The sequence below is a fragment of the Homalodisca vitripennis genome, chromosome 8, assembly GCF_021130785.1.
Source record: "Homalodisca vitripennis isolate AUS2020 chromosome 8, UT_GWSS_2.1, whole genome shotgun sequence".
NCBI classification, from domain to species: Eukaryota; Metazoa; Arthropoda; class Insecta; order Hemiptera; family Cicadellidae; genus Homalodisca; species Homalodisca vitripennis.
The window spans coordinates 88,685,285-88,713,155 of NC_060214.1; the positions used below are offsets into that span (position 1 = coordinate 88,685,285).

Genomic DNA, 27,871 nt, shown 5'->3' on the forward strand with positions numbered 1-27,871 from the left:
CAAATATTGCTTTCAAAATATTATACTTACAGATATGCAACTAGGATTTAGATACATATATATAAAGAAAATAAACTGAGAATAAATATAATAAAAGACAAAACACTTGTAAACATTAGACATTATGTATAAATACAACTGATTTACAGAGAATAAACCAAGATATAATACAAGTAAATAACAGATTCTCATAAAGTATTAAACAGAAGTATTAAACAGACAAATTTGTGTTAAAATACTTGGCATCGGCTACAAACAATAGATTTTTTTTTTACATTTCAATTCACCTTACTCCATAAAAGATAATAATAGTAGAAAATTATTTATGCCATTTTAAAGCTTATTATTGGCGACGTTTTTATAAAAACAACACACAATAGAGACTATTGTTTGCTAAATCTAAGCTTTGAATGTTATTTGACTTTTCTCAAATATTACAAGTTTAAACTCAAAATAAAATCATTTGCGGATGGTTTGCAGAATATAATCCACAAAATCCAAGCAAAACCATACCAATTAATGTTTTACATGAAAATGTTTAAAACCATATTATCTATCAGAGGTAATATAAAGCAATTACGAAAATATAAACTCAAACCATGGATTAAATGATTATTTTTAAGAAAAATTTGTTTTGTGCATTAGAAACTACAGTTTTATATCAGCATGTCTTTTTTTGTATAAAATTGTAAACAAATTGTTTGTTGCACACTGTTAGACAACATGTTTCTAACTCAAATATGATGTTATCCCGAGCCAGATATTTTGCCAATAGCGAAGAGTTAAATTCAAACAGGTTTACTTATTCTTTATTATAAATTTTTAAAATTACGCTAAAGTAATAAAAAATAGTGCTATAACTTGAAAATGTTTATTTTACTACAATAAGTCCCGTATTTTACTAAATAAAATATCGGTGCTTAAACTACTTTTGATTATTTTACGGTTAGAGCATGGCCCCCTAAATATACATACACCATTTAGTAGCCAGCACCAAGTATTATAACACAATTATTTTCTTAATACTTGTCACTGCACCCTGTATAGTTTCCACTTATGAAATAAAAATAAGAAAATATTTACTGGTTTTTCATTGACTGAAAATTCAATGTTTCTTAAGTAAAATCTTAATATTTACTGAGAATTACGGCAAACATTGCTTTCAACACTCATTGCACCTTAAAATTTTGTAGTTAAAGCAAGCACCAAAAAATATTATAGTTATTACTATTATTTATCCGTAGAAACTTATCCGTTAACTTGTTTCATACAGAGAAAGCAAGAAGACAAATACAAGGAAATAACAGATTCTAATGAAGTGTTAAATTATTTTCTCTGCTGAAATGTATACATGAAAACTTAACAATACTTTAAGTATTATGTCGTCCTTAAAACAATAACGGCAGCTGTAGCTTCAATGAGGTACTAGTTAATATCACAGGAGAGGCAGGTACTAGGATTTCAATACTGTATCATCATCTCCCAGCCTTCTACGTTTGGCTGGCCTCAATGTAGAGGCTTGGAGCTCGAGGTACAAGTTCTCGTCACCACACGGTGCATTGTCCTTCATTAACAGATCCACTTTTGATTTCATAGCTTTATCCTGGAACCAAACACGACTTAAGTTCATAGACCTAGATATAAATAGCATTTTATGTAATTACAGTATCTGCACTCTTTAACCCTTTTAGTGCCACAGAGTCGCGCAATGCAACCCAGTGAAAATAGGCTTAAGTGCTGGGAATGACGAGATTTTTGGAATATTTTAAATGTCTATGACATTGACTGAATCCATGAAAACTGATTTACAAAGGTCCGAATTAGACATTTTGTTCCTCCACTAGTTATTAAATAAAACCATTGACTTTATTGGAGGTTTACAAAAAGTTCTTAAATATGCTCTTAACTGACAATGTGTTAGTAAAGGGAAAAAGAATAATAGTTACAATCATTACAAAAGATACTTGGACTAAATAAATATATTACTTTTAATAGAAAATATTTTGTACTTCTTAACTATCAGTATAAACCATTCTCAACATAGGCATAGCTAACTGATCATGGGTCTATATTTGTTTGAGTTTTCATTTATTAGAAAAAAATTAGTTAATTATTACTAAATATAATAATGTCGTACAGCAGTACTAAGAAAATTTAAATGTACTTAGTAGTTCTTCTGTTTACAGGCAGATAATGTCAAATTCATGGAATAATTCATTAAATTGGTTCCAGAAAATTAAAACTGATCTACTATTTTATATATATATATATATATATATATATATATATATATATATAAATTGTATTCAAAGAATCAATTCCAAAATCTACTATGGGACTCAGTAAATAACCTTCCAGTGTGGCTGCTTTTCCCATAGTTTTGACGTGCATAAAAAGTTTGAAATCCATTCTAAATATTCTATTATTTGTCATAGAGATTTGAAAATACCATATTTCCTCTATTTTTATACATAATTCCCATTCAGATTTAAGCACTTATATCTTTTAAATAACTTAGAGATGACTTCTTAAAAAAAATCAGTTGTCTGCAACTTTAGCCAGCATCTATGAATTCATTATCGTAAACAAATTACTGAGGACCAAGCCATTTTTCATGTGCATAAGAGACGAAAATTTATCCGAAAGCTCAGAGATTGTGAAACCGTTGATCTTGTCCACAAGTTTGGTGGGAAACTCAATTGCGGTACACATTTTGTAAAGTTATAGAAAATGAACATGCTTTCGAACAATCTTCTAACTTCAACTTAAAAGATGCCCCAAATCTGTGTAAGTGACAATTTATTTATTGACAAAAACTTTTTGTAATGAATTACAACAAATGTTGAAAATGTCGTCCATCCATTTCTATACACTTGTAACAAACATGCACTTGTGTTTGTTTGAACATGTTTCACCGTGTTCCTGGTCACTCTTCTTAGCTCTAATCTATCTATCTCATTAATTGCATTGGTAATTTTTGTCTTCAATTCCTGCAGGGATTTGGTTGTCAACCTTGGGGGCTGCACCCCCTCAGGAGGCATAGAAGATTTTCAAGGGAGTTATCAGTATACTAGAATAATAGGAAAGTGTTGGGGAAACAGTGATTCTCATAATGCTCTCATATCTGTTTATCGAGTAATTCTTGACGCTTGCAGGGTTTATTAGTGTAATATATTGCACTTTATTGGAATAAAACATACAAATTTGGGACATACAAGTTTTGTGTTTTTGTAGTACGCCTAAAAAGGTTATATCACTGCAAAAATAGAAAAGATTATATTGTCAATGCTTTCTTTGCAATTCTGTTGTGAGTAATGAAGCTACGTGACCTAGACATTTGAAACTAGAAGTACAAGAAGTTTTCAAATGGAGAACGAGAAAACTGTCGTACATCTACAGCTGCAATTGATCAATTATTTTAAAGACCTTGTATAAGGAATTTGGTATAACACAAAAATTAAATTGGACAGTATTTCCAGATGTTAGGACAGAGAGCTGGCAATTTAAGTTGAATGAGATCCATTTAAAGTCGATATAAGTTTACTTCCCCTAACCATATGCAGGAACAGGCACTCAACATAAAATGTAATTCTCACACAAAGGCGAATTTTAAAACATGGGTATTGAATACTTTTGGTTGAGTTACCTTCCTGTTTACATGCAAGTTGCTTTGGAAGCTGCAAAGTTGTTAGTACAATTCTCAACCACCAAAATTCGAGCAAAACTGGATGTCAAACGCAATCTGCGATGCCCTTTGTCACTGCTAAATCCAAATATATAAAAATGCGTAAGAGACAAACAGTGCCAACCTTGTAACTAAGTTACAAAGTGACTTACATACTAGCGTTATGAACTAAATGTTGTAGAAACTAATTTTTGTTCTGTTTTGTTAAAAAAAAACTTACTGGTGGCAAGTGTAGGCAAAGACTACTTAAAAGGTCAAATATTTTCACATTTTATTGAAATATTATTAAATACTTAATTTTAAAATGTACAAATCTAAAATCTAACCTAACTTAAAAGTACAAATTTAAATTTTATTACTTGTGTTGACCACACAATGTGATTATGGTATAGGGGAGGCGTGGTGTGACCAAATTTCAGTGTACTGAGGAAGGCACAAAGCCTAAATGGTCAAGAAACCCCTGCTGTAGGGTACGATGATTGCTCCTGTAAAACAATTTCTTTTAAGTATCCCCACAAAAAGAAGTCAAAGACTAGACAGATTACGGGATCGTGGTGGCCACAATCCTTGAAATTATTTTCCATCGAAAAAAAAAAAAAAACCTGTAGCATCTCCAATACTAGAGCGAGCTGTAATGGACCATCTTGTTGCAGCCAGCAGTAACGCTTATCCTCTTGCAATAAGCTTATAAACTGTTGGATAATGTATTGGTAGGATAGCATTCACAGTTGTTTCAAAAAACAAAGGTTCTATTATTCTTCGCCTTGAAACCGCAGACCATACGCCTATTTTTTTGGGGTGTACAGGAATTTTGATGAAAATCTGTGGGTTGTCAGTACCCCAGGTCCGGTAGTTTTGGCTATTAACATAACCTCTCCAAGATGGAACCAAGCTTCAACTGTAAAGAACATTTGAGATAAAATGTCAATGTTGCCTGTAATGAATGTCTTGAACCATTGGCAGTAGTGAACCCTTTTGACATTATTGGCATCCTTCAGTTCATGGAAAACCTGCATTCAGTATGGATAACATTTAAGTGTTCTTCTCACAGCAGTGTGGGCTAAACCTAATGAAATGTTCTTTTCCCGGCGTAGTCTTCGCAAAGATTTACATGGAGATCTCGTAACTGATGCTCTAATATCCTGAACGATGCTTGGGTAACACTGAACCTGTTTCATGAAAATTTTTAACTAAATTCTGTATTACACTTTTAACTGATGCTTGTTTTTCGAATATGTCCATGAATCGTTGCCGACACACAGCAGAAGATCTCATTATTAATTTAATTTCAATCACAAATATACATTCTTCAATAATCATGCGCATTCTAACAAACAGCAACCTAACCTCACTTTGTTAAAACGTCAATGCTTGACCTTCACTGGTTCAATTGCAATAACTGGTGGCTCCAGTCATACCAACAATAGAAACAGTTTTTAACCTATTTCACACAAATATATGCATTTCCAAAAAAAAATTAATTTTGCACAACCTGTCTCTTTTAAGTCAAACAACCTGTATAATGTGCTTAGCTTACAAGTAGAATTCACTAAAATTGATGGCATCACAATCTTACAGAGAAACTTAGATGTACTCTAACCTGTAGCCAGGGGTGAGCCAGGATTTGCTCTATGGTAATCCTCTGGTTAGGGTCAGCCTTGAGCATTCGCCTGATGAGGCTGGCGGCCTGGGGAGAGACACCTCGCCACTCGGGTCCAGACATGGAGTAACTGACTCGTACGATCTGCTCCACCACAGGAAGAGGGCTTCGATCCTTACTGAACGGTAACTTGCCACTCAAGCTGCAACAGTCAAGAAAATTTTAAACAGAGATCTGCAGCCCATTATCAGAAATAACAGGGGCTGAACAAGTTTTGGGTAGCAAAACTTTTTCATATTACTAATTTCGATTATGTCAATTAGAACTTCTAGGAAATAAACATAGGTATACTCAAATTACAAAATTATTTTATTATTTTATAATATGTACAAAACTAGACTAATATTTTACAGAACAGTTACAATCAACTGAACATGAAATTATTCTTCTTGGAAAAATAAGAGACAAGAGTAAATAGCACTGAACTTGCCAATGCAAGAGAAGCATTGTGCAATAATGGGGAAACAGGTTTTAATGCTGTCTGCAGGGTTGGCACTGTCATTCCAAGACGGGATTTGGAAGGGGTGTGGTGGCGGCGGTGTGGGGGGCAAGTAGGGATGGATGGATGGTGACTTATCTAATGACGGTGCAGTTATGACTGGGTGATGGTGAGGAAGGATTGTTATTGCTCTTTTTTGCAAACAACAACCAATCAGCAAGGTGGTTGAGGTGTTGTCCTTCATTAATAGCTTGCCCAAATTATTTGTTCTTTCTGTAGTGACTTGATTTGAGGGGCTACTGGAACTCTTTTCACTACTTCCCAAGTTGTTTACGATAACCCAGGATTCTGATAATCGAAGTTCCTTTAGCTGATTTTCTGTTTTTTCAAGATCCACAATTTTTATTGCATGTGAAAGTAGACAGTGAAATTCAGAAAAGTAAGAATATACCCAGGAAGGATTGTAATTATTTTGTAAGGATGTAACTATGAATGGTTTTTTCAGAAGGAAAACGTCTATTATACTAGATGACTAAAATATGGTACATGATTAAACACGAATAAACAAATAAGTTACTATGAAAGTTAAGTCCTAAAATGTTTAGTTTCCTGCCAATATGCATGAAGATTACACAAAATATTTGTATTCTACGAAACCAATGAAATTACAACTTCAAATTCAGTGTAATTAGCTTTTGATAGCAGTGCATTCTGATGACTCTTCTGCGTGAACTGTGGATGTGGTCTGGGTCAAAATATCGTGCTGAAATGAACAAATAGCGCTGCTTTATACAAACAGCAGAATTGCGAAGAACAACACCGTCTAACTTCAGATGCTCCATGCTTTAGTGTAGAGAAGTACTTTGTTAATGTAGATGAGTTTAAACAATATTACAATTTTGTAATTTTTGTAACTTGAGTTTTTAACCCAAACTATATCCACTACTAGATGCGAGAAAAAACGAGACAGTATTGTTTCTTAGGCGAAAATCTCTAAATTAACAGAATTTTTATTCCTCCTGTAAAGTTACCAAAAGCGGTATTGTTTCTTAAGCGACGATGTAGTAAACTATCAATTACTACCAAGAATGTTGGAAACTCCTAAACAATGGTCGGTTATGAATTAAAATTATTTTTGTATTTTTTTTGCATAGCTCAAAAATGTATATAATTAGTTTTATTATGAGCCATTGAGAAATTAAGCATTTGTCAGATCTTTTTATAGTTATATTTCTATAGATAAATCACATTGAGCTTCGGAGTTAAACTTACATTACATGCAAGATACAAACTACAATTGGCTTTCTGGCAGCATATAATAAGATTAATACAATCAAAAGCAAATCAACGCTCACTTAAAAATAATTTCACGTGAGATGTATTTTACTCTGTGACACAGTTTAAGTGTTCTACTGCAGGGACTGCTAACTTCAATCAAGGTAATCAAACCAGCCATGAATGAAAAAAAAAAGATCAATGTAATTTAACAAGTGTGTGAATACAACCAGTGTTTATTTGTTTGCGTTAGAAGGCCTGTGGTTATTTACAAAAGACTAAATGTTTACAAATACAATGTAAATTGTTTTAAAACTGTAAAAACACAATTAGATTTACTAGTCTAGATTTAAAGACACAAGGACTACTGACCACAAAAACAGCATGACACCCAGACTCCAGACATCAACCTGATGTGTGTAGAACCCAGTTCCTTGTGTCATCAATATCTCAGGTGCCGTGTAGACGGGCGTCCCACACATCGTCTTCAGGTCTGTATTGGTGTCTATTAACTTGCTCAGTCCAAAGTCACTGACTTTCACTAGCCGTTCGTTGCACTTCTGGTTCTTACTCATCAGCAGAACATTTTCCGGCTGCAAGACAATCCTTAGTTACACTAAGTCAACATAGAATTACCAGACATGACACAATTTCTTCAACTACCAAACCTGGGACTAGTGTCACTACACATAATTCAATTACTTGGATGTTGCCTTTTTAAGATGGATTGGGCTAAGGTGTATTGGGATCGAGTTTTCAGTGAAATCTGAGGTTTTTGCTAACACTTTTGACGAAAAAGTTGCACTGTAACATTTATCATTAAGGATGGTGAACAGCATTGGAGCTAGATTTTAGCAATTTATAAAAATACAAAATTAACAAAAAAACCCACTGTTTTTGGACTTTATACAAAGTGCTTCAGACCAAACGTCTCAAATGTCTAGTGATCAAATGGCTAACTGCAGTGATTTAGTTTAAACAAATTCCCATCTAAATCGACCCCAAAGAATTTGCTTAAAATTCCAAATCTGTAAAAATAGACGGTGCGGTGTGTCCCAAAACCAGAAGAGTGTTCCATGTTCAAATTTTAAAAAAAATATAAATGCAAACAAACATTATGTTGTACATAACTTTTAAAGTGGGTTTGCGTCCTAAACATTCTGGCAAAAAAAAATTAATTTTTTTTTTTTCATTTCAAAAAGGCAGCGTTTTTGCCATTTCTGTGATACAAACCCATATCTGAACAATATTTCTTCGATACTTCATGACACAAGCTTTCATCAAATAATACCTTGCATGGCCATATTTTTGTACAAGGCATATTTATACATACCGCACAAGACTTGTACTAGCCATAACCACCGGCCAAGAATCCTAGCTGTTCCCGAATTTAAAATCTCTGTTCAAAAGAACCACATTTCACACTGTTGAGAGGGTGGAGCTAATGGTGATCCCGAAGGCGGACTTTACAACTTGTTCCTCAAAGTGGGATTACCATTTAAACAAGTGCATCGTGTCCGATAGCGAGTACTTTGAAGGAGATTGCAGTTGGTTGCGATCGGTAAGCTAGTTTTTCAGTAACATCAAAATATTGGATACTTTGCCCTCATACAAACTTACCTTGAGGTCCCTATGAGCCACCCTCTTCAGGTGAAGATATTGCAAGGCCAACACCAACTGGTAGAATATACATTTGGCCTCCCCATCACTCAGTCTTGTAACCTCTCTGATCCTCTTGGCCAGCTCCCCACCACTGACGTACTCCATGACGATGTACAAGGAATCGCTCGTGTCAAACACGTCCTCCATCGTCACCACACATGGCTGTAACACACCACAACTGTTTACCATGTCCACAGCAGACTAACAACAATACAATCTGCACAATTTTATACCAAACTGTGTCAAGAAAATGTTTACAATTTGTATTGAACGTATAGAGTACAGTTGTACACAAAAAATTGTACACATTATTGTGTACATCTATACTGTCTCAGTTTAAAAAATACATGACCCAAATAAAATACAAATCTGATAACCTTTTTACTGATTTTTATATTTAAAAAATTTTGTTAGAGACAAGAAAATATAACAATGGAATCAATGAGAGATTAATTACAGTACTGTGTTTTGATAATTTGGACTGTCAATAATTTGGATTCAGTTCTGACAAAACAAGTCTATGAAATGAGTATTCGGTGTACGTGTTAATACAACAATCTAATCAGATGTATTATTTATAAAAAGATACAGTTTAAAAAAACAAAAAAATAATTATGATTTCTTTGATTAAAGTTTGTTATTGACGATGGAAGGATAGAAAAGATGACAGGATTTTGGACATTTGCCATCTTTATCTATATATATAAAAATGAATGTTTGTATGTTTGTCCTTTATGGAATCGTGAACTATTGGACCGATCATGATGAAAATTTGTACGTATATGTATTTTTCCACGGAGAAGGTTTATATGCTATGCCCATTGATGTTATCCCTTTCCCGATTCAGGGTTCCGCCCCACTGGTTACAGAAATACCCATAAGAAATGCATTGCAGCAAACATATGTTAACGTCTTTTCAAATTTTTAATCAGCTGTTCTTTGTATATTATAAAATATAGAGCTGTCAAATTATTTAAAATGTAAGTACAATTAAATAGTTATGAAGGATTAATATTAATAAAGTTAGAAAGCATCTATCCGTGTGTGAACAGCCGGTTCAATTGGATCGGATACATTATGTGATTCGGAGTGCTGATTAACATCTTATAAATTCAAACGCATTTTTTTACGTTGTTCCCGTACAATTATGCCTCCAAAGCGACAAGCAATTGGTCGATCTACACCTCAAGCTCGGAAGAAAAGAGCAATACGAGCCTCAGAATCAGACGAGCAACGAGTATTAAGGCTGGAAAATATTCGAGTACATGCCGCTGAAACCCGTTCGACGGAATCATCTGAACAACGAAAATTGAGGTTGGAAACTAATCGAATACGTACTACTCAGGCCCGTTCGTCTGAGACAACTGAACAACGGGAAAGAAGGCTGCAAAATATTAGAATAAGCAACGTTCGATCAAGACGAACGTTGCACATTGATTTAAATCTTGCTGCATTCTATTATGATAGTAATAATGATTACAGTCTTCATCCAAGTGTCGTCATTGGAAAAATGGATAATATTTGTATGTATTGTGGCGCCCTTAAATTTAAGAATGAAACACCAGGAATGTGCTGCGCCAATGGAAAAGTTATACTGCCAGAATTACATCCACCACCCGAACCACTATCAACGTTGTTATCAGGTGTTACACGTGAATCGAAGCATTTCTTGGAAAATATTCGCAAATACAATTCATGTTTTCAAATGACATCGTTCGGTGCAACTAACATCGTGCGTGAAAATTACATGCCAACATTTAGAGTGCAAGGGCAAATTTATCATCGTGCCGGATCGCTGCTACCATTGCCGGACGCAGATCACAAGTTTCTTCAAATTTATTTCATGGCAAACAGTCATGAACAAATTGAACAACGATGTCATTACAATGCAGGCACTAAACGAGAAATCGTGGCTGCGTTACAAGCCTTTTTCGATCAACACAATGAATTAGTTCAGTTGTTTTAAAACCGCCATTCAACAAATGCCAGCCGATGACTACGCAGTTGTAATTCGAGCAGATAAAAGACCCGTTGGCCAATACGAAAGACAATTTAATGCACCAACAGTTGATGAAGTGGCGATCGTGATAGTTGGCGAAGAATTCGAATCACGCGACATAATTCTTCATCGCAGAAGTGGTGACGTTCAACGAGTCTCCGAAACTCATCGTTCATACGACGGATTACAGTATCCGATTCTGTTTTGGCGAGGAGAAGATGGATATCATTTAAACATCAAAATGAGAAATCCACAAACAGACGAGGAAACGAATAAGAAAGTCAGTGCTATGAATTATTATTCGTATCGATTGATGATTCGTCAAGACGCTGAGAACCACATACTAAAATGTCGACAATTGTTCCATCAATACATTGTCGACATGTACGCGAAGATTGAAACCGAACGACCTCTTATATATTCGATTGAATCAAACCAAGTTGCGGTCTGAAGAGTACATCCATTTACGAGACGCAATCGTTAATGATGGTAACAAGAATCCAAACGAATTAGGAAGAATGGTCATATTACCATCGACATTCACGGGAAGTCCACGGCACATGCATGAATATGCACAAGATGCGATAACATACGTTCGCGCATACGGTCGTCCAGATTTGTTCATCACATTTACATGCAATCCTACGTGGGATGAAATTAATGAACTTCTGTTAGCTGGACAATCATCTTCGGACCGCCATGACATTACCGCACGCGTATTTAAACAAAAAATTGAAATCTTTCATGGATTTTATTATCAAGCATCGTGTTTTTGGAGAGGTACGCTGTTGGATGTATTCCATTGAATGGCAGAAAAGAGGATTGCCACATGCACATATTTTGATTTGGTTAGTCAATAAAATTACGCCAAATCAAGTTGACCAAATCATCTCAGCAGAAATACCAGATAAAGACATTGATTCAAACTTATTCGACGTCGTTACCTAAAATATGATTCATGGTCCATGTGGCGCATTTAATAACAATTCACCATGCATGTCTGATGGGAAATGCACGAAACGATACCCAAGAAACTTGGTTTCTGAGACCATTACTGGCAATGACGGATACCCACTGTATCGTCGACGATCAGTTGAAGATGGCGGCAAATCCATCGTTCTGAAAGTACGAAACGTTAATGTCGAAGTCGATAATCGTTGGGTTGTTCCATATTCACCATTGCTCTCAAAGACCTTCAAAGCACACATTAATGTTGAGTATTGCAATTCAGTAAAGTCGATTAAATACATTTGCAAGTATGTCAACAAAGGAAGTGACATGGCAGTCTTCGGAGTAGGGAATGTAGCGGCACCGCTCGATGAAATCAACCAATACCAACTTGGACGCTACATTAGCAGCAATGAAGCAGTATGGCGCATCTTATCATTTCCAATCCATGAACGACATCCAACAGTAGTACATTTGGCAGTGCATCTCGAGAATGGACAACGCGTGTACTTCACAACAGATAATGTACGTGCAAGAGCATTGGTTCCACCGGCAACAACTTTAACTGCATTTTACTCATTGTGCCAAGATGATCATTTTGCAAAGACTCTACTTTTATTCTGAGGTACCGAAATTCTACACTTGGAATGCATCGGCTAAAAAGTTTCAACGTCGCAAACAAGGTAAAGTAGTTGAAGGACATCCCAATTTGTATTCCAGTGACGCATTGGGTCGTCTGTACACTGTTCACCCGAACAATACCGAATGTTTCTATTTGCGATTGCTGTTAATCAATGTACGTGGACCGATGTCCTTCCAAGATTTAAGGACAGTCAACGGTCAGTTATGCGCCACTTATCATCAAGCTTGCCAGAAACTAAATCTTCTTGAAAATGATGCCCATTGGGACACTGCACTCGCTGATGCATCGAATACTGCTCGACCACAGCAAATACGTACGTTATTTGCTATCATTTTAACAACCTGTTTCCCATGTAATCCAAACGATCTTTGGGAAAAATACAAGGACAACATGAGTGAAGACATTCTACATCGTTTGCGCATTGCGAATCAAAATTCGGACATTCAATTCACTCCAAACGTGTATAATGAGGCATTGATTTTGATTGAAGATATATGTTTGGCAATTACTAACAAGGCACTGGTGCAACTGGGAATGCCTGATCCAAACCGACCAGCGAACAACCTTTTCGATCGTGATTTGCAACGAGAAACACACTTTGATACTGTCGAATTGGGGACATTTGTTCAGATAAATCTTCCCGCAGTTGATTCCAGAACAACGCATTGCGTATGACAGAATTATGCGTGCCATTACAGAACAGAGTGGTGGACTATTTTTCCTAGATGCGCCTGGTGGTACAGGGAAGACTTTTCTTCTTTCACTCATTCTGGCAACCATACGATCACAAAATAATATTGCACTGGCCATTGCATCATCTGGAATTGCGGCAACTCTTTTGGATGGTGGCGAACAGTGCATTCAGCATTGAAACTGCCGTTGAATTTGCAAAACACTGAGACACCAACATGCAACATCAGTAAAAACTCTGGAATGGGCAAATTACTCCAAACGTGTCAAATTATCATATGGGACGAATGTACAATGTCTCACAAGAAAGCATTGGAAGCAACTGATCGTACACTGCGAGATTTGAGAGGAAACGAACAGATCATTGGTGGCGCACTCATTTTATTGTCTGGTGATTTTCGACAAACGCTGCCGGTTATACCACGTTCAACACCCGCTGACGAACTTAATGCATGTCTCAAATCATCAGTTTTATGGCGCCATATACAGAAATTGATTTTGAAAACCAACATGCGTGTACAACTACAACAGGATGCATCGGCTGAAAATTTTGCAAAACAATTGATGGATATTGGAAATGGGCGAGTGCAAATTGATGAATCTACGCAATGTATCACCTTGCCAGCAAACTTCTGTAAGATCACAAAAAGCATAGATGAATTGGTGCAAAAAGTTTTTCCAAACATTGCACAAAGCTACAAAAATCTTCAGTGGGCTCAGTACGCGTGCTATATTAGCAGCCAAAAATATCGATGTCAATACCATTAACTTCAATATTCAGAATGGAATACCTGGCGAAACAACAATATATAAGTCCATCGATACTGTGGTGAATCAAGACGAAGTTATCAACTATCCAACTGAATTTTTGAATTCGCTTGATTTGCCAGGCATGCCACACCGCACGTTCTTATATTGAAAATTGGCGTACCCATCATTCTTCTTCGAAACATAAATCCACCACGACTTTGTAACGGAACCAGACTCTCAGTCAAGAAAATGATGAACAATGTTATCGAGGCAACAATTTTGACTGGAAAATTCAAAGGTGAAGACGTACTGTTACCACGTATCCCAATGATCCCAACAGATATGCCATTCGAATTTAAACGTTTGCAGTTTCCGGTGCGTGCGACTCGCTTTCGCAATAACTATCAACAAAGCACAAGGACAATCGTTGCAAGTATGTGGATTGAATTTGGAGAATCCATGCTTCTCACATGGGCAGCTCTATGTGGCTTGCTCACGCGTTGGAAAACCTTCTGATTTATTTATTTACGCACCAGATGGAAAAACAAGAAATATTGTGTATCCCACAGCCCTTCAATAAATATCGAATTTAATCGAAACGCTGCAATGTCACAATTTTTTCGGAATGAACAAAATCAATAAGGTGACTCAAAATGAATTGTATATGTGTGTATTGAATATTTCCTTCAAATTTATTGAATATTTCCTTCAAATTTATTTTAGTTGGTGGCGTAGCAACGCGCGCAGGGTAAGCTAGTATGTTATAAAAGGTATAACACAATTTTTCGAGAATTATAATCTATCCTCTTTGTCAGCCGAATCCCATAATCAAAAATAAAGAAATTTCTAGAGTATTACATTTCTGTAAATAAAACGCATTAATACTAAACTACAATATGTATATGGTCTTTAAGGAAAGTGTACAGTAAGACTAAAAGGAAATCTGCCTCATCTTTTTTACAATACAAGATTATAGCCAGATTTCAATAAATAATACACAATTGAGTTTTGTGCAAAATATTTAGTTTTTGTTATTTTTTTTAATTTAACTTTTAAAATATCTGTTCTCTTAAAAATGTATATTGAATTGGCCACCATTTTGAAAATTATGACTTTAATTTGATAATATTGTTTTGTAATTTACTCTATAAACATCAGTGATCACTTGAAATTTAAAACCTGTAACTTAGTTTCCTAGATAAACAATCAGTAGTAACAAAAAAAAACAAATTTAGACACAACATATTTTCACACAAACCTATATTTCTTGCATATCTATTAATAAAACGCATTTTTTACCTAATATTTGTACATGTTGAACATTCAAAATCTTTATTGTGAGTTATGTATTGGAAACAATTGTACCTTTTAGCGTAGAAACTATGACAGATAACACGGCACAGTAGAGTTACACTGCTGCAACAAACTTACATGTTTCAAGTTTTGCAGTATCCTAACTTCATTGTAAGTCTTTCCCTCTTTTCCCTCTCGCTTCTGTATTTTCTTTATAGCAACATATTTTTCATTTATCTGAAATAAAATCATAATTTAGTACACTGAAAACAAATACGTGAGATGGTTACAAACCAAAAATTAATCTCTACTGTACACAAAACATTTAATCACACTGTCATTCACCAAATTAAACGAACGTCTAGGCGATCGAATATCTTAAACCTTTCAGTAGGTTTAATATTTGTTACTATAATGTCAAAAATGATTAGAGGAACTTAATAAAACATCCTGTTATTTTTTGTTCAGGAATGGAAGAAAAGCAACTCAAAAAAAATAAACCCAATCAAATACAATGTACACAACATTGAAATTTCATTATGTTGTAGAAGAAAACAGTTAAATAATGTTTTGACATAGTTAATCATAAAATAATAAGAGTTCCAAAAAGAGATTGAAAATGTTATATGCAGTATGCAAGCCAAGAAACACATTACTCATCCAGTGGATACCAAGGTCTATCTCAGTTCTCATTATACTTGTACATTTCTTTTCTTGTATTACAAGTCGATTTTTATACACATATCCCAAATTTCATTATTCTTGGGGTAAGTGGATTTCTCAATCACAACAATCGTGCCCCCTCCCATCACCAATGCTCCATATGTTTGAATCTAGTCATTTAGTAACATTTCTTCAGTTCTAAGGTTGTTTTCAATTGAATTAAATTTTTGTGCAATACTGTTCATAAAGAATGAGCCCATTGCTACACCCTATCACCCATCTTTCATCTGATGATGTTTCTTGTAATATATATTTCTGTCTCTAGTGCTAAAGACCTAAGACTTGCCATGATTTTCTCTCTCCCTTGTCAAAAAAAAGTTTTTGATAGTCATGTAAATTTGTTAAGAAGTTAAGTCAAACATACACATCTTTCAATAACAAGACCTTAAAAACTGCATCTAGCCAATGGTTGTAGCAGTGGTATCTCTTAAGGATATATTCTAAGATCCATTATTTTTATTATATGTGTAAGTGGCCTTCCCAGCTACCTCAGTGAGTAATGCAAGCAAACTCATTATTGTATACAGATGACACTGTGCTTTCTCCAGAAACCAGACACTTAGAACACTTGAGATACACATTGCAGTCAAATATTACTGAACAAAACTGTACTGTAATCTGGCTCTAAAAAGTCAGCAGATTTTTCTGGGAAAAAGGAAAATAAGGTAGCCAAAATAATTGAATAAGTGTACCAGGCAAAATATCTTGGTAGTACTGATAAACGACCAACATCCTGAAATCCTTATGTAGATAAGATTTGTAAAAACTAAGTTGACCTCAATACATTTTGAGAGGGGTTAAAAAGGTGAGCTGTCCCAAAACAGTTAAAATAACTTACTATACTCTATTCAAAACCCATCTGAGATAGAATCTAATGCTGGGAAAAGTTCCTCAAAGGAAACCTCTACAGTCTTGAAACTCTAAGAAAAGGCCTTTGCATTGTTACTGATCAAGACCCAAACAACTCTTGCAGGGACTCATTTAGAGACAACAACAGCCTTACTTTAATATGACTTTTCAACTGTCACTTTTTCAAACAGAGAAATCTAACGAGAGGAGCTAACTCCTGTGATTAGCAAACAAGTAGAGCCAATAATTGTGTCTAGCTTATCCATCATCTCAGTATGTTTGAGAAGCAAACACCATAAAAGTCTATGCAAAATTCTAGATCATCCTTCTTGATGAAACCATTGCTTGTCACTATCACCAACAAATGGAGAAGACCATCTACAACTGGTTGCTAAACCGCACTTGTTTGGATGATTTCGAACATAGCAACTGTAAATGTTGAAGTTAGACAATTTTAATTAATTATATGAACATTAATATTTTTATCACTATTAGAAATTATTTAGGTTTAGCTGACTCATTACTGTTTCACAATGAGCATGTGAATAAATATATTTATGGACTATGAATGCATTCAGTTTAACGTTGTCAATGTCAGAACAATAGGAACATTCCCTCATGTCAGTTCATCTGTTCTCAAAATGATTTTCCTTCATTCATGACCGGATAGCAAATTTTGGCTAAAAAAACCTAGCTCGCAATTACATATTCTTGAGTAGGGAAAGTACTTTGTATCCACTCAGTATCCTGATTCCTTTACTCACAGCAAAACTCCTCTTGCTTTAACGTAATTCAAGGAGAAGTTTGTTTGTATGTTTCTAACATTGTAGCCACATCTATTATTTGGCACCTACTCTTGTTTGGCACACCAAGTCGTGTTCTGCCAAAAGTTTTAGTTTCTCCAGCTTAGCCAAATATCTCAGTAACATTGGGTATGAAGATCCTTACACTATCCTTAATTGAACACTGATAATGTGGCTATGGCGAAATATGGATTGGTTTTTCAAATATATCCCACCCTATTTATTAATAAAACTGAACCCATACAGTATATTAAATCCAAATATCTTATTGCTCTATTGCCCCACTAGCTAACTAAAATATTCAACATGAAAATTTAAATTTGCGTAGTTCCTATATGTACCTTGTTCTGGGCGAGTTTCACCTCTCCGTACGCTCCACTGCCTAATGGACCAATCACCGTGTAAATCTCCTTCATTTCAGGTGGAATCCAATGTTTGTTAAATGACGTGTCTATAAAAACATATACTGAAACACAATTATGACATTTAGGGCATGGTGACATTAGTTTTCCAAACTGGTTAGAATAAAAGAGGAAATGTATTTAAACATAATTATTTATCCTACGGGGATTGTGACTAGTTTAGTCCACTGATTGAAAAAAAACACATAATTAGAGAAATTTTTCGATTGCACTGTAATCTTACTCAACCAGTAAAGAACATTCTAGCTGTCTGTTCATTTCCATGACAGAAAATGAACATGACTTAAGAAGAATGTTCTCTACTGTTTGAGAAAATGTTGCACTATTTGCTGTCGAATCAAAAATGTCTAAATTATGTGTTTTCTTTCAATTAGTGGACCCTAGAAGATAGTTTTCAAGGTAAGCCTATTTGTTCTGTTGGATATGATTTAATAGTATATTATCTAAATGGCACAACGATTTTATCATTATCATAGTATTACTGCTAATATTAATTCTGTAGTATCGTGTTGGTAATTCAAGTTACATTCATAGTATAGAGAATAAAGTTATGCAATAACTTGGTTTAGAGTTTTGATTCATCTTTCTTTGTGTGTGTTTACAACAAAATCTTGTAATATTAGACAATAACCAGACAAGATTGCATTGATGGAGTCAACTACAAGTACTCCGACTCTTAGTATGACTGAACTAATACGAAATTCGTAATTTAATATGTGTATTTTCCAAGTATTTTTATTTAATACAAACAATATTCCTGACGAATTTCTATATAAGTAATTGGATCATTGTTTCACTGGATGACATTTTTTTTATAAACCTTGAGAATTTGAAAATTTACCTTGACACTAAAGCTGTAGGTTTAAACATGTTTGTTATTCATTACAGACTCTTACTAATCTTGAAGTTTATTTACGCAAACATTATTTAACCTGGACTTAATAATTGATTACTTCTTGATTCAATCATTGTATTTTACATTTTGTGTTATGTAAATAGAATGAAATCTAAACTAAATAAGGAATAATAGTAACAAAATATTGTTTTGCCCTGTCATGACATAAAAAATTACAGTAATAACAGTGTATATTATGTTATTTGAGGTTTTAATTTTTTGTACACACGATCACAATAAACAAATTAAATACATTTTTAGTAACTGAATTATTTTTTGAATGGTGTGTTAAGTACTTTAAAATCACATTTTTTTATTCATAATCAATCTTACCACATAAATAAAATCCAAGAATAATACTTATAAGGCAAGAACTGACTGAAGGATAAGAACACACGTACTGTACTACTTATAAAATATTTAAAATTATTAAATCTAATAAACAAATGCAGCATACAAAACGTACCTTTGTTGTGAAGGTTTGCCAAAGCAATTTCATCTTTGTTTTTCAAAATCACCTTGTTTCCTTTCCCAATTTTATTATTGTTCACGAATGTACCATTCATACTTAGATCCATCAGATGAATTGCTTCGATTCCCGATAGAGTTTCTTTGAATATTTTAAAGTGGTTTTTACTTATCACCTGCAGAAGGTTATCACAGACACATCCATCATTGAAGACCACATCACATTTGGGAGACCTACCAAACGTATATTCGTCCTTCTGCATGGCTAGAACAAACATCAACCAACATTCAACATTACGTGTGAACTAAACGTTAAAACATTATTTCAAATTACCAATTTAACGACTGAACCTGAGTTGAGTTACCTTCCAATATTAGTAATCTTAGTTTGAAAAACATAAGTGGTAACGTATTAGAATTAGACGAGTTATGCTGTTCTATCTAATACTAGAAACAAAAGTCAGGAAAGCAATAATTAATAAAATACGATAATTAAGAAACATTATGGTACAGTGAAACCCTGCTATAAATGTTTATTTACTCACAGTGGTGTAACTAAGTAGGAAAGGAGGAAATTAGACACCCCGCCTGAGTCTTAATTTGTTTTAAATATATAAGTTGTGTCCAAAAATTTATGGGAATTTTTAAGTTTCACTGGTTTAGATTGTCAAGATTTATTTTATTATGTTTGTACTCATGCTCTCAAGTATCATAAAAACTTCCAGCAATATTCATTGTTTACTTTTTCAGTGGCAGCTGCGAAATGAAGTCAACGGCGATGTACAATTATTGAAACGTGTTATAACAGGTGACAAAACATGGGTTTACAGATATGACATTGAAACTAAGACTCAATCATCCCAGTGGAGGCATTCTGGATCGCAGACAGAAAAAGGCTCAATAAGTGCAGGTGAACGTGAAGGTTATGCCCACTGTGTTCTTCAATTTTAATGGCATAGTGTATCATGAATTTATTGCCACAAGGCCAAATGGTCAATAAGGAGTACTACCTGCAAGTTCAAAACCGGTTTGCGTGAAGAAAGCTGAAAAAACAACCAGATTTGTGACAAAGTTTGCATCATGGACAATGCACCTACTCACACTTCTTTGCTTGTTCATGAGTTTTTTAGCCTAAAACAATGCCCCAGTCTCCATATTCTCCAGACATGGTTTTGTGTAACTTTTTTATTTCCAAAAATAAAGAGAATCTTAAAGGGTCACTGTTTTACAAGCATACATGACATTAAAAGTGCATCACTGAAAGAGCTAAAAGTTATCCCAAAGATAAGAGTTAGAGAAGTGTTTCGAGGCTTGGAAGAAGTACTGGTACAATATCTAATGGGAAACTATTTTGAAAGTATCATCATTGTAAACAAATAAATAAATTCAAAAAAATGAAAGGTCCTTGAACTTTTGGAAACAAAAACTTGTTTAAATGCAGCAGGTTAAGGTTTTACTTTGAATTAGGCCTATTTAATTTGTTTGAATTTAATTTATTCCATACCCCAGTGTGGTGTGTTCTTCAATCCTAGTTACACCACTGTCCACTGATATGTTCCACATAAAAGAACAAGCGAGAAACTTGAGCGGTCCTCAGTTGGATCCTGGCTGGTTTATTAATACCTGTCCAGATGAATAATGCACTCAATATCATTACTCTACCAGCTCTCAAACCCCGAGTTGATTACCAACAGGGCTCTCGCAGAAGTAGGCTGTGGCAATCGGCAGGTGGTGAGGAAAAGCTGGGAGGGTTGCCTGATATTGCCAAGTACCAAGAGCTGCTATTCTGAAGGGAAGGCTTAGCTAGATTCGAAAGTAAAAGTGGATAAGAACAATAATAAACTGGAGAAGGTTGGAATCTATTAACTAATAAACAATAAAGTATTCTAATGATTCTAAATACTTGTGTCACAGGTTCACCCTGGATTTATTACCAACATTTAAATAAACATTATGAGAATGCTCAATAAGGCAGGTGTTTCTGCTCAAAAAGGACCTACGTACTGTTTTCTGAGTGATAGAATATTCTGCATAGGTAAGGTTGAGGGCAGGGGCCCGCCTCATGTCAAAATCCATGAGGAATGATTTTTGAGCATTAATATAAGTCATGTCTCCTTGGAAGAAGGGGGAGGTCAGCTCTGTACCAGCTTCTCCAGTCAAAGCAGGAGGGGTGGCACACACTTATGACTAAGTTAACCCCGGCAGATTTAATGGACAAATCAGCTTTTGCTGTCACCAGTATAGGTTCACATGGAAGGTAAACTGGCCAGAAGTGAACCCTCCTGAAGTTTTTTATGCCTTACCCTCCTCTGCTTTCTTGTCACTCAGACATTGTAAAATAAACCTTGAAAAGCTACATGGAGGTACATAAACTCTTAATCCCCAACTAAACAAAAATAACTCCCGCCACCAGGTCATCAGCCTTTTTATCATCTTACCTGTCTACATTACCTCTAGGCTAATTTTAAATCTTACCCAGAGGTTTAAAACTGATGTTTTGTGTCGGGTAAAGCCACCCCCACATGGATTCATCATCATCATAATCATCCAGAGTATCAACAGGAGTGTTTTCTGAACACACTAATTGAGTGTTCGGCACTTCGGGAGAAAGAAACACGTCCTGTTCATCTCCCATGTTGAAAATTTTCTTACAGATTACTCTCAGTATTTTCCAAAGACAGACTTCTTGATAGGCCTGGCAATATCTGAAACCAGTGTCAATATTAAATTATATAAATATATTACATACAGACTATGTGTAAACAAATTAGATACATCAAAGTAAGCCAAAGGTGGTAGAAAACCTCAAATACGTTTAATTTAAAAGTATTTTTGGTACTTTGGGATTATACCGACCACACTAGTATGAAGAACACAAAAATAGAAATTTATAGAAACAAACATGATAGAACGAAAAAACAACTCTTCAATTACAAAATTACAAACTTACAAGCATTTCCAGGTATTGTGATCGTTATTGTTGTCGCTGTTATCTTATCTTTCTCGAGAATCCTGATTACGGCAGACCGCGCGGCATCACGTGATTTGCACGGTACATAATTGCCTTTCCATTACAATTTCAATTTATATTTCTGATTAGCCCCTCTAGAATTTGATATTTTACTGATAGGTACTATCTCGAGGGATGTTTTTCTTTCGTCGACATCAGCGCGGGGCAGCACCGAAGGTGCTGCCAAAGCCCGCGCTGATGGCCGGAGGCACTCGCATTTTGGGTGGCCGGAATGTGATCAAGAATAAAAACAAGTTTTTAGTGTTTTTTTAATAAAGAGTTTAGTTTGGTAAATGTTTGTTTTTGTTGAATTTTTGTGTTTGGAGAAATGTAGAGGTAAAACACGGAAGTACAACAAAGCGATGCACCAGCTGAACGGGCGGCGAGACTCTGCAATCACGTTATCTACTAGACGCTCGACTTTGACCTCTGTCTGAGGATGGGGAGGGGTTTGCGATAAGACAATTCCTGTTTTATATTGACGAAATATTGTTCTACGCTAATCTAGTAATCAGTAGAAACGAAATGTGAAATAAACGATTCATGTCTGGGTGTGGTCGGTATAATCCCAAAGTACCTAAATATATTAAGTTACATACAGACTATGTGTAAACAAATTAGATCTACAAAGTAAGCCAAAGGTGGTAGAAACCTCAAATACGTTTAATTTAAAAGTATTTTTTTTACACAAGACAATAGACTGTACCTTTTAGTTGTATAGGTACTAAATTTAATGGTAGTCCTTGCAGAAACATTGCTCAAGCATGTGAACAAATTTGTATTATACATAACATACTTAAAATTTGCTAAAAAAAGTATATTTTTATTACTGTAACACTTTTAATTTTCTTATTTGGAGAAAAAGTTGATATGGGGAAGTGTTTTTACTATACAGCTTACTCTATGCTTTCAACACTATAAATGTAAATAAATTGAAAATAGTGGTTAAATTAATTAAACATATGATTGTGCTCTCATAAAACAATGCTTACCCAGAACAGTTGATTAGATTTAACAGGGTCTTTCATTTCATGTTTGTTTTAGCTGTAATAGAGCTCTAGAGACCAAGATGGGATTTTATGTAACTTTAGAGACCAGTGGGACATAGACTGCAGGGATTTCGAAATAAGACTATATGTTATATCCTTATTACATATCCCTGGTGAACTATATGTTAACCAGGGACCCAACTAATATCCATGTATAATTTCAGTACAATAGGTCCAGTAATTTTTTACGTGGTTAAAATAACAAACACACAGGCAGGCACATTAGTTTTTATATATCAGACTGTTGTTTGGGTTTCTTTAGTATTATAGCACACAACTTAGTATGAAATATACTTTTATGTTGTGGCATCATTTCATTGGCATTATGCTCTCTATTGTTGTTGCTGTTACTTTTGTGTTTTTATTGCTGTTATTGTTCTTTTTTAAGTTTTAAGTGATTTGTTATTGTGAAATTAACACACATCCATCATTGATTTCAAAAGATTTGAACTGTAAATTAACACATAAAAACATTTAGAGAGTGTTTATCGAGTTTTTGAAAATTATTCTAGTTTTATTCAGTCCAATTTTATGAGGGCCTAATATACTTACATTTTAAAGTTTTTCACAGGAATTTGATTTGTTTGTTTTTTATACTTCCTTATATAGTAAAATACTATGTTTATAAAACCAATATAAAAGTTTCAGCGAATAATGTGGTTGCTGCCATGCAATGTCTCACAAAATATTTAAAAACTTTGAATAAATCAAGTTCTTATGTATGTTATTGGTATGTCTTAGTTCTTAGGCTTAAGCCTACCATAACTAACATCAAAGTCTTGCCATTCACAACACAGCTTGCTGTAGAGAGACAGTTCCGTCACGTGAGTATGCCTGATATCAGGCGGAATGTTCAAGTTAGTTTAAGGAACAAAAAGGAATAAATATTGTCTGATCATATAGCTGCAAAGAAGAATTAATCTACAAATCAATACTGGATTTAATGTTTATTGACTTGTTCTGTTTATTGCTAATTTACTCCTGGTTGTAGGGTCATAGCTGACGGTTTTATTTACCATTTTGTAATTACAGGTTACTTATATACAGTGGTTTTGGGCGGGTAAAATATTAGGGAAAGTAGCAAATTTGCGTAATGAATAATTGACTTCATCATCAATAACAATGAAGCGGAGATAACCCACCAAAGAGTCTACAAATGAAAAGTCTGTTATTAAACTTTTGGTAGAGTATGAAAAGCGGATCCAATTTTTTATATTACTTATAATTATAACCATTGCTACTTCATATATCAAATTACAGGAACATCAATCGATATCAATGTTTCTGATACTAAATGAAAATTATATGTTTGAAATAAAACAAATAATTTAATAGAGCTACAATTACGTAATGCTATAAATAACAAAGTAATAATAAACAATAACAAACGGTTATAAATATTAGTAGACAGGATGTATAGGACAGGGAATAGGAAAAAATCTTATTTAAGTAATACAAAAAAATATATCTTGAAACAGTTAACCATCTTGCAATGCCTATTTGTTAACTTTGTTTAGATGTAGGTAGTTACTTTTAACACAAATTGAGTTTATAATATGTTTACAAATCATTACAGATGATTTCTAAGCTAAAATAGAAGTGAGGCGGGATGAAGCAATGATTCTGTAAATAAAAAATAGATCAGATTTACAAATTTGTAAATGACAGATTTGTAAATGTATAGTATTGACCTAAATAAATAAATATTTTTATTAACTAATAACAATTATAATTAGAATGTTTTTGTATTCAATAAGAGGTATTTCTAATCAATAATTTTGTAACATGATTCGATTGTGGTGATGGCTTCTGACACTACTGCAGCTAGCGTAAAATATAATTTGGAAAGCTAGAGCTACATTATTTTTGTATTCCTTGAAAAGATAATCAAATTCTCTCAATCCACAAAAGGGCATGTCCATGGTAACTCACGTTACATTTCAACGTGGGTCCTAAGTTATTTGTTGAAATATTTTAATTTTTTAAAAGCATAATATTAAGCAAAAATATCTTGCAGTATTAAGCAAGAATTATAATACACACACTGGCCAGATTTCAACTTCCTGAGACTAATAATTAAGGTAATAATAATTCTCTAGTTTTGGTAACTCATGTTACACAAAAAGGACGTCACAATTTGAAAGCAAACTTTAACATGAAACAACTTTTGTCCTAAATGTTTAATTTTCTTAATCTAAATACTTAAGATTGGCTCAAGAGTTTGTAGTTTTAACTGTGACAACTACAACAATAAAAACTGAAAAACATAATTTTAATAATATACTATTGACCTAATTGACAGTAACTCCACGTTACAGTAACTCATGTTACATTGTGTCTCTTTCCTAAGGACATTTGTTATTTGTAGAAATAAATTTTTGTTATGTAATTTTATATATTGAATTGTGTTTAATAACTACTTTAGTATCAGTACACTTAATTATTTTAGTTTGGTATGATTAAATAGTTGTTTTAATTGTAAAAATAATACAACTTTTTACAAGTGTAAAAACAAGTTTTAACTTATTATTTCTAAAAACAACACATATTTTTTTAGCCCTTTTCTATAACTTCTAGTTTGTATTTTTTCATAACACAACTATGAAAGAATAAAAAGATAAGATCAAATAACTTTATGGTAATTACAGACTACATTTTTACCTGGTTTGTATATATAAAAGAATATTCACTAACGCTTAAAAACAATTAGACAGTCTGTGTAGCTAACATTTTACATTTCTCTGATATTTATTTTGTTTTTAAAATAATAATAATATCTACCACCTTTCATTTTAATTTCTGGAAGAGGGCATGACACTCAAAATTTGTCCAAGTTTGACGAAAGTAACATCATTTTCGATCGGTTTGATGTATAACAGTTTTTATCACTTTTCAAACACATTACTTGGGTCTCCAAAACTTGTCAATACCACTTTGGCAAATAGCAACATAATTAAATGTAACCAAAGAACCTTTTTCACTAGGGTTTGAAGTGGTAACTCACGTTACAACATATTGGTGTGTACTTGAAGTGGGCCTAATAAATCTAATAATAATTTCCTGAATAAAAAGATTTATATAAGCTTATAATGTAAGGTTATCTCAGTTAAATGCAAGTTTTATATTTATTAAAATCATAAGATCAAACCCAAAATATTGGAACAAATTTCGGTTAACTCATGTTACACTTATATTTAGAAGTATGTTTTGAACAATTATATTCTGACCAATACAAATATAAATATTACCATAACTTATTTTAATTGTTTTGAGGTTAACTATGTTAAGAGCTTGTTTTGTATTAGTATTAACTCCAATATATAAACAATGTTTAAAGTGCTATGAATAAACATCTTTACATAACTCACGTTACAGAAAAACTTATATGAAATTCCTGCAAATGAAACAAATTAAAAAATTTAAAAAAAATAGTACTATACTTTGTAATAGTTTTCTTAAATATAATCTGTTTTATTATTGTTATTGGTTGTGTATTACATGAGTAAACTTGAAAAATCTGTAATTTCGGTAACTCACGTTACATGAAGTAAGGTTTAAAAGATAACCTAATAGAAAGAACAATTCTTAACCTAAATTTAAAAAAAGCATAATTTTAGTTAGCTTTTGTTCCAAAGATGGCTTCTTGGTACTGGCCACCTTCTAGATTAATGTATAATCAGTTATAAAATTGAGATGTGAGACTTAACAAACAGCCAATCAATGAACTCTGCTAACAGGTGTTAACTTAAACACAAAATACTAACAAAAATAAAATTTTTCCTCTAAAAAGCTAATGCTGTCAACATTGCTCAGAATAATCTTTATCTGAAAACATTCAAACCTAGGTTATTTCATAAAAATATTTTTTTAATATTTTTGTCCTGTTTTACACGGACATACCCAAAAAAGAAACCAACAAATGTAAGCTACACAATTATTAAATTGAAATTGATTTTATTATAAAAGTATATAGGCCTACACAATTTTCTATAAACAATACAACCTGTTACTTTATGTTATAATATTTAAGCATCAGAGTAAAATAAAAAAATGTAAATCTACACTATATGTCTAATGGAAAACAAGTACATTACAAATATTCCTTGTGTATTTAACTTACCAAACCTAGGCAACAAATAAAACCTTCCCACCTCTCCAAAAAAAAAAAAACATTCTCTCAGCACACACTAGGTATGCCAGCCAACTACTAATTTTCAATTTATCATAACTTAGTTTAAATATTAAATTATAATTCTCAAACAAAGCTGTAATTGAACAAGATAATAATTTATAAACGAACTTTCACTAGATACTCCTTCCAACTTGCCAACCTATATATTAAAACAAATCTTTGTTATCATCATGTATGCATTGTGTTGATTACGAAAATTAAACTAATTTTATGAGGGAAATGTTTTTATCTACAAAAATGCAAAGTTTAAGACTCACCTTCACCTTACAGAACCATAAACACTGCACTTTACTAAAAACAAATATAACATCAACGACTGTTGGCTAAAACAAATACCTAAATAAGCAATTGAACTAAAACAAAACAATAACAGCCTAACCACTATTTTTAAGAATCCATAGTTCCACTTTTTCTCT

At 33.6% G+C, this 27,871-nt stretch overlaps 1 protein-coding gene across 1 annotated transcript; it reads right to left on the reverse strand.

Annotated features, from left to right (window-relative positions):
* Positions 1 to 560: 560 nt before the first annotated feature.
* LOC124367733 (serine/threonine-protein kinase Chk2-like) lies at positions 561 to 27,864 on the reverse strand. The gene is made up of 9 exons (XM_046824811.1): positions 27,713 to 27,864; positions 21,680 to 21,909; positions 19,203 to 19,469; positions 17,761 to 17,885; positions 15,183 to 15,281; positions 8,680 to 8,883; positions 7,432 to 7,652; positions 5,286 to 5,487; positions 561 to 1,603 (listed from the first exon to the last, which is right to left on the reverse strand). The coding sequence occupies exons 2-9, from the start codon at positions 21,837 to 21,839 to the stop codon at positions 1,454 to 1,456; spliced, it is 1,428 nt and encodes a 475-aa protein (XP_046680767.1). The 5' UTR covers positions 21,840 to 21,909; positions 27,713 to 27,864; the 3' UTR covers positions 561 to 1,453.
* Positions 27,865 to 27,871: the final 7 nt, after the last annotated feature.

Bases quoted from the DNA above. Each gene is read 5' to 3' on its own strand.
- LOC124367733 (XM_046824811.1), bottom strand. From the start codon at position 21,839: ATGGGAGATGAACAGGACGTGTTTCTTTCTCCCGAAGTGCCGAACACT. The intron at 8,884-15,182 runs GTAAGTTTGTTG...GGTGTGTTACAG, and splicing joins TACTGCAAAACTTGAAACAT to CCATGTGTGGTGACGATGGA. The intron at 7,653-8,679 runs GTAAGTTTGTAT...ATTGTCTTGCAG, and splicing joins TGGCTCATAGGGACCTCAAG to CCGGAAAATGTTCTGCTGAT.